We start from the raw sequence: 12,069 nt of genomic DNA, 5'->3' as shown, positions 1-12,069 counted from the left end.
CTATCAATCGGGAATTCATAACTTCTACATATAAGTAATTTTTTTATGATAAGTCTTAGTTAAATTCTATATTGGTCATTCACAAACTATTATGATAAATAGAAAAACTGATTTGCAAGTTGATGTTGTGTATAGATAATTTTCAAAATTGAAATATTGAATATTCGGATTGTTATATCTTTTGTAATCTTTCTACTAACAACCACATTATCGATATATCTCCAAAATAAAGAAAGTTGTAAAAATATTTTTATACTCACTAGTTCGTAAATTTTAAAAATTTCATATTGTTCATTTTTAATTTATTTAATAAAAAAATAAAATAGTCAAATCAATAATTGAACCGGCAAAATAAAGGTCCCTGAAGAGCCTTATTTGACATTCAAGCTAGGTGCCGGTGACTCCCAGGATTTCGAACACTGAATTTGATGGATATATGAGTTCCTCCTTAACCATTAAATTAAATCCATTGGATTTAGAACATATTGGTACTTCTAATATATTTTAAATTCCTAAACTATAGGTAAAGTTTAATCACGCATATCACAATTTATCAACTGTACAAATACCCAGTGGATGGTTAGTAACATGGAATATTGCCATGTGCTATATATATCATAATTATTGATAAATGGCAGAAAATGAGTATACATGATATGCAGTCTTTTAGGATCATATATTTTTCGTCTCTAACTAATCATAGCAAAGATAGACTAAATGATGTCCTTGTAATTTATCTTGGTAACTTTGGTGGGGGGGGGGGGGGGGGGGGGGGGGGGGGGGGGGGGGGGGTGAGGTCCATGGAAGGCCAACATGCCGACAAAGCTGTTCAAATTCTTCAAGGATGGCTTTTATCTTTATGGGATTTTCTTCGAGTCCATCGAATTCACTCAATGTGACACAACAAGTTTATATGGTGAATAACTTTTTCCTTTGTTTTAAAATATTCTTCTTTTTTAAGTTCATTTGAATGAGAAATATGAGACAAAAAGTTCCCCTGGATTGGATCTTATCCACCCATGTTGGCCTTGCTCCTCCTAATTAAATATATTACAATGCCCTAAATTATAAATCCGACCATGCAAATCCTACACCGTCGATTGTAATCTTTACATGTATATTTATTTTCGATTATAAAAAAGATTTATGGGTTTAAAGCGTATAAAAAAAATAAAAATCTAATTAAATCGAGTAATTTCACTCGCATAATTGAACCCTGGAAATTTAAAATTTTTAGACGAGTGTGTGTTTCTGCACCATGTGTCTTTTAGCTATATATATATATATAGACATGTAACATTATAGATTGAGGATATATGAAGACGAAAATATATTCTTCCTTGAAAGGAAAAGAGTACTTTTAAAAGTACCTCTGCAATCAAACGATTTTGATCATCTTTTTGTTGGTTGAAAAATATTCCAAATGCTGACCAATATATATCAGGCCGCATATCTTATTCCTTCATAAAATTTTTCTTATTAATTTACAATATGATAATGAGCATCAAATTCCCTCTAATTAGTTTGTTACGTATTGATGGTCAGAGTCTTTTCTTTTTTATTCCTTCTTTTCTTATATAAATAAAAAATTAAAAGGAATTTGAAAAGATAAAAGTAGTTAGTAATGTATCACCGAAGCTTAAATCAATGACGAATGTTAATTAGTTACGATCGAGTTGTGGGTGCGCATATATGTTGCGCTTTGCATGTATGAAGCCTTGGCTATCATCCATACATAATATATCCTTCCACACTCTTTTTATTTTTTTCGCTCGGTTTTATCCATCCACATTCAAGACGTGCATAGACACACCGGGCAAATTAATGGACCATGATATTGATGGTTTCTATGTATATGCCATCATCATGATGATATGTGATGTAATCATCACGATCATCATTACTCTCAAGTGTTAGTCATTTTCGCCTTTCACTGTAATCCAGTTTAAGCTAACCCACGGTTTAATGGACTCCTAAGTGATTGAATCCATTTACAACTCAAAAATTTGAGTTGATAAATTATGATATTTGATTTCTTATAAACTCGTGATTTTTCATTTTATTTTTCCGCATGAGATTTAACTCTCTACACCCGCCCTCACGCAACAATTTATGACTACGACGCTTTAACTACATGTGTCATGTGAATTTGAACATCTGCCCTCGAGAATTGTCCACGAGCCGGTGATACTAAAATGAGGCGCACCTTGGTTGCTCTCAATACTAGACCTAGCGTAGTGTGAGTTCACACGAGCGCACATGAGCATAACCTACTCTGATACTCTGTGAAATTTCTACTGAACTTATAAATAATTGGGTCATTCTCTAATAAAAAAGCTCAAATTAATTGGATGTGTTATAAACTATCATTTTTCCATATGGAATACACATACTATCCACTTTACCTGACGGACAATTTTTACCTACATCCAATTCATTTGAAATATCAAACTAATTTGCGGTTTTCACCGAGAGTGTTTATTTATTCTTTAACGTGGGGGAAACATTTTAATCTATGAGTCTGGGAAGGAAAACGTGTTCATCTAAAGTAAGACAAGTGATGCCCAATAATCACTAGCTAGTGGAGCACCAATTAAATGAAAGCGACTAGATAATATCCGATCGAATTGCTCAAATTCTTAATATTAATTTAATTGTTTTGTCATGAATTAATAATAGTGGATGTTGCAACAGTCTGAACTGCTATTGGTTGACTATGGACAGCAGTCGGGCTCATCCCAGAAGTCAAAGTCAATGTTCTAGAAGTAGAGGTGAAGTACAACATTAGCAATGCCACTGCAGCTTTATTGATCTTAATGGCCAATATTAATTAATCAAAAAAAATTATGAAATTAATCACGAAGTTAGCTGAATTGGGATATGCGTCGTGCTGCGTAAAGTTGTTAAGACCCACCTGCTTAAGTGCCTATAAATGGATAATCTCGAAGGTTTTTATTTTTTGTGTATTGGTCTAGACGCGGAAAGTTATTAATTATTGTATAGGGTATTTTTTTAATTTGATACCATAGATTAAGAAGATATCACTGTCATGATCCAATAGTTAAGAAAGAAATTAATATTGAAAAAAAGAGAGAAAGAATTCGTACTTAATGATTATACATAGCCCCATCTCTGCATTTTTCGTACCAAGATAGTCCAATATACATCCATAAAACTTTACATTATCAAATCTCTCCGACTCTCGCATATATCAAATCTCACCTAGTATCGTATAATTAGAATGACATTATTTGAATTATATAAGGCAAAAGAGGGTCAAGTTTCTTTCTATATCCCTTCCCAATTATGAAAACCAGCAACAACGATTCGAAAGATTGCTCTAATTATCATGTTTGATGATGGTTTCTCGACAAGATAAGATCACAATAATACGTCACAGACGGCTTAGACGCGCCACAAGCCGGTCCACAAAGTGAAACGAGATGGCGCATGAAATACGAGAGAATGAATGGCTGTCGTGAAGTGATATGTACGTTTGTTGTGGAAATTGCTCAAGGAGTCCCTGACCTGAATCCTCACTATTTCATCTCTGGGCTTAAGTCCGTAAGTTTATGGGCCAAAATCTGGGCCGAGCCCAGAACTGAGCCCAACTGGACCAATGGTCAACACACGCTCTAAATTTGAGGAAGAAGTCACCCTCCCTCAGACAAATACTATGCATCTACCTAAAATCAGCTGTTGCACAAAAACATGACATCATAGCGAAACCTTCCATCCTTCCCCTGTCAAATTTTTTTTTTTTTTGTACTTTCCGATCCTTTAGTGGGAGCAAGATTAGATAAAAGGGTTACAGAGATAAACTGAACTGTCTAATAATTTGTTTGAATATCAGATATTTTCTCTGTAACGACCTCAATCATGTCGTAATCAGTTATAGAGTTTCAGAGAAACTTCATTTGTAGATGGGCACAGACCTTTTTTTATGCATCAAAAGGCAATAAAATGACCCAGAAAGAAAGAGGATTTAATGGGTGGGTGTCATTGAGTTAGTGGGAGTTTGCTTTTATGTCTATAATATAAAGATTTTTTTTTGGCATCCATTCTTTCCCAATCCATCCCATGCCCTCTTAAAGTTGCACGCTTTAGCTTTCCCCAATTTTCTTTTGGGGGTGAAAAGAGTTTTCGCAGAATGAGAACTGATGACCGATCTTATTGGAACCATCAAGTGCCCATAGGGCATAAATATGGGGTGTGGTATTGTTTTCGGGGGTGGTACGACGGTATCGCTGATGATGGTGATAAAATGAATCACGGATTCGAAAATTGATTGTTTGCCTGATTTCGTGAGGTTCCATAGCATATATTGATGGGGAAAGTGCCTTATATAGGCAATTTGTAGCTCATCATCGGCCATCAATTAAATGCCCCTTTAGGTCCCTTGGTACATTTTCATTATTCCGGATAAATCACGATAAAATTTAGATTAGAAGATCAATAAATGTTGTTATGATATTGAAAGGTGTTTCAATGAAAAATACTTGCCAGGTTATACGTAATCAATTTTATAGAATATCAAGTGAAGATTAATCTTTCTTAGTAACTCAGCATGTGGAATGTAAAATGCCATGTCGCTAACTACACTCTCAAGCGTTCACACTGCTCGTATGGTTAACGCACAATTAACTCGTGATATAGCGAAAGCAATCTCATTTGGTAATTTAGATATAGTGAGATAGCGAAAGCAATCTCATTTGGTAATTTAGATATAGTGAGATTCCGATTTCGCAAAAAATGAAACGAAAAAGCTCTATAATGGTAGGTCAAGAATAGGATGCTCTTGCTAGTCGGTCTTTCGGCACTCAGGCATCAATTAGAGGACGCGGTATGCCTGTTTATCGATTCTCTCTTAGTCTGCAATTGCAATGAGCTCTTAAGATCCGTGCATTTCACGGCGAATCTCGATCGGGGATGTGCACTAGGGAAGGACATGACATTTTGTGGGTGTAGGTCTTGAAGGTTCCATATGCATATGCCATCCCCAATTGATCCTGACTTTTGCTTGAGCTCCGATTGTTTGCTAGTGCCCATCTAATGCTTCCTTTGTGATTGGAACCATAAAGCCAAAACGACAGCCCTTTCTTTTCTATTCTTTTCTTTTTAGTTTTTTCCTTTTTTTTTTTTTTTTTTAAAGATTAGTTGGCTAATGTGACCCGAAACTCTTATTTCCCATCAATTTCTCCATTCACGTTTGACTTATGTGTAGCTCTTTTCCTCTCCATTTTCCTTTCCATTTTTGTCTTTAATGGGTGCATAATTAATATTTTTCCACATCTATTAAAATTATTATTATTATTATTATTATTATTATTCCACCATATACCCCAAGAAACCTCTATCCCTCTGGAACCAATCAGATAAAATAAAGGGCAACACAGATGCCGATATAACAAAACAATTCAATTTCTTGCCGAAATTAAGGGCGATAAATTAAGAATTTGTTCTTTGTTTTCATTGAAGAAAAATCTGGCTCCACGTCACCATCAGTAGGGCCATAAATCCATTTACCTCTGATTTGGATTCACAGCGAATAGGAAAACATTATTTTATCTCTGCCCCGATCGGTCCCGCATTACGGGCATCCACACTGAATTTATTAAATTAACGGACGGTGTGGATCACCCAGAATATAAAGAGAAGGCCTTTATATTCCAATCCACCCATTAATCGACGGTGGATATCCTTGCACTTTCAATCCTTCCCCCCCTTTTAATTATTTTACTATAAATATCAATATTGAATTCGATATTTTATATATGTTATGTGCATAAAGTCTCGATTAAATTATGGTACGTCATGTTTATCTAAGTTTATCTCCCCTTTAATGGCAGCCCTTTTGGTGTTTTATTTTTCTACCCATGCCATTTATTGTGTCCTGTGACCAATTCATTGTTTTTCCCCCCCTCCCCCCTTCTCTTCCCCTCCAGCAATGGACTTGGGTCCTGAGCCACCAATGAAGAGGCCGAGGAGCTCCGATCCCGACGAGGGCCGGCCCGTGTCCGGGATGGAGAGGCTGCCCCGTGAGATCATCCTCGACATACTCTCCCGCCTCCCCGTCACATCCATCATACGGTTCAGGCTCGTGTCCCGGGCCTGGAGGGAATTAGCCCGGGACCCGCTGCTCCCTGAGGCGCAGCTTGCTCGGACGGCGAGGTTCGAGCCGTTCCTGATCTTTCACTGTGACTCCCCGATCCGGAACGACCTCTACTTCGCTAAATTATTGGCCCATGACAGGAGCGCTAAGGTCCTGACCAGGAAATTCCACCCGCCTTTCTGGCACAACATGGCTGAGTTCGAGGTGGTCGGTTCGTGCAACGGAATTCTCTGTTTGGCCGATTCGTTATACAAGGAATCGATATATCTATACAATCCGTTCACGGGGGATCACCGGTTACTGCCCCGGCCGAAGCAGTATCCCAACCAGGAAGCGGCGTTCGGGTTCGGGGTAGACCAGAAGACTGGGGAGTACAAGGTGGTGAAGGTCGTATACTACACCAAGTCAACCAGCGCGCCCACGAGGACCAGGCGGATCGCGTACCAGCTCTCCGACCTGCAGGTGCTTACGGTTGGCCGTGACAGAGACTGGAGGAGCCTCGGGAAGGTGCCATACCAGATCGCAAGGCGGCCCTCGGAGGCTCTACTATGCGGGAGGCTCCACTGGGTCACGAGGCCGAGGCGGTACCGGCGGCTCGTGTCGTTCGACCTGTCGGAGGAGCGGTTCGAGGAGGTACCGGTCCCAGGAGCCGGCCCGCTGAACTGGTGCAACTACCAGCTGATGGTCCTAGGTGGGTCCCTGTCAGCAATCGTGTACTGCTACCATGGGAGGATCGAGATCTGGGTCATGAAGGTGTACGGGGAGAAGGACTCCTGGGCCAAGGAATTCAACATCGGGGCCCACGTCCCCAAGGGCCTCCGGCAGCAGAGCCTCAACCTGCCGTCGAAGATCTGCCGGAGCCTCACCGGCAGGGTCAGGGCCCTGTGCATGCTGGAGGACAGTGGGGAGATACTGTTGGAGTATAAGGGCAGGGCTCTCGTGGCTTATGACCCTAAGAAGGGCAAGTTTAGGGACGTCCTCTACAAGGGCACCCCTCCTTGGTTCCAGGCGTTCGTCCACCTCGGCACCCTAAATTGGGTCGACGGACAGCCACTCCACTAATCACCTCGGGCGTGTGCAGCAGGGACGACTCAGGAATCTAACTAGAAAGGAAGAATTTCTCTTCGCCTGAAAGTTTCTTATCAATGAATAGGTATGTCTGCACAAAAAAAAAAAAAAAAAAAAACCTCATTCCTACCGAAAGAAACATATCTCGTTTGCTGAAAGTTCTGTCATCGAGTCAATAATTTGTTCAATTGGTACCATTATTGATCCATTACATGCATTGGAATTCCATTAGATTTAAGCTGTGTATATACTATATTACAAGTGAATTGACATTGTAGAGGATTCACCGCTTTGCATTAAGTGTTCTGATGGAGTTTTTTTGGGCTTTACTAAGGCTACAAGTTTGCCTTGTCCATCTTGGAGACATTCCATGATTTGGAATTGGACCACTTATTCCAAGGTTTGATCGCGCACTGCATTGTCTTTGTTGGAGACAATGGATTCTTGGATAGTACTCATGGTTCAAAGTAGATCGAATAAATCAGTTTAGAAATTATCCAAAAAAAGAAATGAGTAATTAATTTGATTATTTTTGTCATAAACTTAGTAAAAGAATTATGTAATTAGCTATGGCTCATCAAATTACAATGACATATTCCATTAAGCATGTATATATTATAACATCTCATTTGATTCAATGTATATCATATAAGCACACTGTCTAGGTAAATCATGTTAGTTGACAATTCTCGGTTTGTCCTGAGATCTTCCCCATGGAATGGTTCGCTGAGCTAGATGGGTAATCGATCTAATGCCTGATCTTCGAAACTTATTCGGTCTAATGGTTCAAGTTTATCTGAATCTGCTTCAGGGAGTCGAAAATTGAGGAGTGCAATAATCGAAAAGTAGGCCACATGGAATTTCTTAGCTGGACAGATAGGCTGAGCGGCTACTACATCTACAAAATGCTTGCTCGGCAGATTTTTCATTTTCCTTTCAATTTTTTTTTATGCATAATAAATAAATAGATTTGGAAATGTACCTAACCCAATCCGAACAAACCCCCCATTAAATAGTCCAAATTATTTGGTAATCTAATCTGTGCCATGAAGCACCTACCATAAAACAAATAAAGCCTAAAGGTGACAGAACAGCAAAAAAGATAAGTTACTAATTAAGAAACTAATCGAGTAACATGGTCCCAAACATCTTTCACGCATCCCGTGATTCGATCCCCGGGAAGAATTCGCCGCGCTCCCCCAAACACAGTGTTGGTTCTTGACAAGATCCAACATTGCGGTGTTGCTTTTCATCGGCTTGTTTCCAAAACTTTGTTTGCTCATCAATTATTTCACGGTGCTGCTTCTGAGGCGCTCTAGCACGTTTCTCTCTCCGGTAAGGTACTCCACTAATGCTGCAATTATACAACTAACGAGGTCAAATACACGATATAAGGATTTGATCGATGCTATTTTCGAGCTCAATTACCATTGGTGTAATCTCGGCAATCATGGTGTCCGATCCTAAGATCAGTTTTCCAGCTCTCGTTGAATTTCAGTGAGGCTTCTACGGCATCTGCTCCAGATGATCCGACCAGCCAGCATCTCTCCTTTGGTAGCCTCTTCAATTTCCTCCTCAGAACAGAACCTAAAAAAGATTGTGCCAGTATCGACGAAGAATGAAGAATTAAAACCGAATGTTATCATGCCGTGGTAACTGGAAACATCAAGAAGATCAGGGTTTTATTCGACGGCAGCAGCAGGGGTGTGTGCGACAGGATTCATAATATTACCTGCTATAGATCTACCAGACAGCGCAGCTAGCGCGACATATATGTTCTCGGGTTCAGTCGGTTGAAAATCGAATACATAAATCTGGTGACGAGAAAAGGTTTAATATATCATCGATGCAAAACTGTAAATAGATTACATGAAAAGGCTTATGTAGATATGTATAAGTTACTATTGTTCTCACTATATGTACCGACAATATCATTGCTCTAGCACAATAATGGACATTGGTCGAGCCAGCATATCAAGAAGCAGAGATATTCTCACTTTGTTACGAAGGTCCAATAGTTGAAACACCCGATTAAGCGAAAGCGGTGAAGAGAACCTGCGGAGGAGGCGCTGATGAGGATGAGGGTCTGATGAGAACCATGAAGTGCTGCAAACCCCAGAGATTGAGGGAGTAAGCCACGGACATTGCCATTTGGGCAGGGCCCCTCGTGGCCCTCAGCGCCACTGCCGCCACATACACTTCATCTCGGGCCCCTCTCGCCGCTTGCAGTTTCGCCAGAGCTGCCGTTGCCACGGCCATTAGTCTCCCGCGGTAGGGCAGACCAGAGCAGATAAATCCGTTGGTTAAGATGGTAGTTGATAAAGCAGAAAAGTTTTGTCTGGTCAGGACGTCTCCTTCTATTTTATGGACGTGATTCACCTATGACAGGGCCTACTGGGCCAAATCATAAACACATCGGCCCAATGGTTCTCACTTCGACTTCGGGTTCCAACTTCCTTGAGGGAACCAACGTACAAACCATTCTCCTTCCTCGGCTAGTTGATTCTATTCTATCATTCAAGGGTTCAGGTTTACTGACGAAGGCTCGACAACTGTCGGGCCGCCCAAGGAAAAGAGAAAGCGGTATATACCATATGCGGGTATCTTAAATGACTGATTCACTATTCATTAAAAAAAATTGACTGATTCACTTGTTCGAAGTAGGAGAACGACATAGTAAGGACTACATACCTTCTTGTTATTATTCGGAATCCCCACTAGCAACTGGCAAAGTTGGGGACATCACATTACACAACAAGACCAATTTTACATGACATGACTCAGTTAACTGAAGACCCATACTCACTACCAAAGCACCCTTTCGTTATTAGATCTAAACTCTAATTAAAATAAACAGTAGTGACCCCAACAACAACTGCAATGGCGCAATATAAAGCGAGACTCCCATCTCCATCTCCATCTCCATGAATCATGCTTTCCTTTGATCTCATCACTCGGTCTTGTCCTCGGCTTCAGCAGCGGCAGCAGCGGCAGCAGCAACTTCTGCTTCTGCTTCCCCCTTCACTTCCTCTGTTGCAACAGCTTCTGGGGATTCAGTTTCGGCTGTTTTCTCTTTCTCGGACTCCGCTTCTTCAGTTTTCTCTGCTTCTTTCTCCTTTGTCTCTTCGGTGGCAGCTGGCTGCGGCTCAGGAGCTACCTTTGAGCTCTCCTCGCCTTTCTTCTCTTCATCACCTGTCGGCTCCGCAGCCTTAGCCTCCTCTGCTGATGGCTCCTCGGGTTTAGCCTCGTCCTTTGTCTCAGCAGTCTCGGCTTCAGCCTTGGCTTCAGCTTCCTGTTCAGCTGCAGGAACAGGATCTGCTGCAGCTGTTGCTGCTTCTTTCTGATCTGTAGGCTTATCTTCAGCAGGTGTAACAACTTCCTCTTTAACTTTGGTTTGTTCCTCTAGTTCGACCTTCTCTTCCACGAGTGCCGCTGTAGCTGATACAACCTGCTCCAGCCCAACATATACAGCTAAAGTAAAAGGTACTCCATTCATTCATATATATAAATGCGAGAGATTCATCATGTTCGTCGTGCATATAAAGGTGTATCCATTCAAAATAGAGGCCCAGTACCAAATCTCTATTTTATATCATCGTTCAAGTCTCGCTCTTCCAATCTCCAACTCGATGCAAGTATATAGACAGGTTCCTGTATAGTAGCATCAAGGTTGAACTGCCAAAGGTGACTTCTTTTGTTTATATTTGTATGATTGTATCTCTTTATGGATTACTATGCCACACGCGCGCATGTGTGAGGTTTTGCTATGACAAGCTAATAATATCCTGAATACGGGGTCGTGAGTTGAAAACAAGCTTAATACCTATATACTAATCGATATGAGAATGAAGATTGTGCGTGTATAAATACCTCGGCGGTGGCCATTGGAAGTTCCGATGAGCCGAGCAAAGATCTATAACAGGAAGTAGGAGGAGCAAGTTGTTTGATATTACAGTGGATTGAACTGAGTGATGGGAATAGAGAGTGAGGAAATTGGAGAACTCTGGAATGTGCATGGGATGGGATGATGAGTGGTGGTGGGGGATTTATATAGGGAGGGGAATTGGAGAGAGCAATTTGAGAAAGAATCTTGGGAATCTTACAGCCCCACCTCATTCACTGGTTTCAAGAGAACTAAGCCCATGTTATGTAATTATATGTGCCAAGTCATAAAGGATCTCAAATTGTTGTTAAAAAGAATTATATCAATGCGACATCTACTTAAAAGTACCTTATAATCAAAGTGAAATTGATACCAGAATAAAATTAATTTTAAATAATAAGCTGAGAATACATGTGATTTTACTGAACGATATTTTATATCAATACATGTAATCATCACTTGTTAATGATCATATAAGCATGTTCAAATATGAGAAATTCTTTTCCTTGAAGAAAAGCGAGAAATTCTTGTGTCATTTGCTTGGACTTTGGGGGCGTATGCGTGAATCTCATTGTGATATCTTGTAGTCCTCCGATGATTCAAATTACATCGTAGAAAATCTGACAAGATAAACGAAATGATAAAATCGTGTCACGCTGACTGTCTACGAATTCTCTTTATGAACAAACTGAGTCAAGAAAGACAACTAATATATATGCGAGTTTCCACAAAATTCATAGATGGTGAATTCATCATGCGGGCATTTTTGGTTGATCAATATTTCATTTTACTTAGGTAAATGGTGATAAGAATAGTGTCTCTCTCAATCTCCTACATTACATGAATGTGTACTGGACAAGGCCTTGCAAAATTATGCATATCTTTCGTGTTGCCTCTGTGTTCCGTGCTGTCGGCACGTAGGGGTAACCGTTTGAAATTATCCATGCAAACCCATGATGTTTTATTTTTTAATGAAAAACCGGGTTCGTCTACAATACAGTGTATG

General features: G+C 40.1%; 3 protein-coding genes across 3 annotated transcripts; 1 reads left to right on the top strand and 2 right to left on the bottom strand.

Moving 5' to 3' along the window:
- The first annotated feature begins 5,870 nt into the window (after positions 1–5,870).
- LOC116195553 (F-box protein At3g07870) lies at positions 5,871–7,480 on the top strand. Its single transcript, XM_031524807.1, has one exon. It carries the CDS (start codon positions 5,948–5,950, stop codon positions 7,172–7,174), a length of 1,227 nt encoding a protein of 408 aa, XP_031380667.1. The 5' UTR covers positions 5,871–5,947; the 3' UTR covers positions 7,175–7,480.
- A 597-nt stretch (positions 7,481–8,077) lies between these two features.
- LOC116195555 lies at positions 8,078–9,525 on the bottom strand. Its single transcript, XM_031524809.1, has 4 exons — positions 9,236–9,525; positions 8,913–8,994; positions 8,609–8,767; positions 8,078–8,534 (listed from the first exon to the last, which is right to left on the bottom strand). Exons 1-4 carry the CDS (start codon positions 9,437–9,439, stop codon positions 8,467–8,469), a joined length of 513 nt encoding a protein of 170 aa, XP_031380669.1. The 5' UTR covers positions 9,440–9,525; the 3' UTR covers positions 8,078–8,466.
- A 279-nt stretch (positions 9,526–9,804) lies between these two features.
- Positions 9,805–11,306, bottom strand: LOC116195554 (cytochrome c1-like). The gene is made up of 2 exons (XM_031524808.1): positions 11,051–11,306; positions 9,805–10,628 (listed from the first exon to the last, which is right to left on the bottom strand). Exons 1-2 carry the CDS (start codon positions 11,294–11,296, stop codon positions 10,131–10,133), a joined length of 744 nt encoding a protein of 247 aa, XP_031380668.1. The 5' UTR covers positions 11,297–11,306; the 3' UTR covers positions 9,805–10,130.
- Positions 11,307–12,069: the final 763 nt, after the last annotated feature.

The sequence above is a fragment of the Punica granatum genome, chromosome 2 (assembly GCF_007655135.1).
Source record: "Punica granatum isolate Tunisia-2019 chromosome 2, ASM765513v2, whole genome shotgun sequence".
Lineage (NCBI taxonomy): Eukaryota > Viridiplantae > Streptophyta > Magnoliopsida > Myrtales > Lythraceae > Punica > Punica granatum.
Note: the sequence above shows the minus strand (reverse complement) of the source record. Positions and strands in the feature narration are given on the sequence as shown.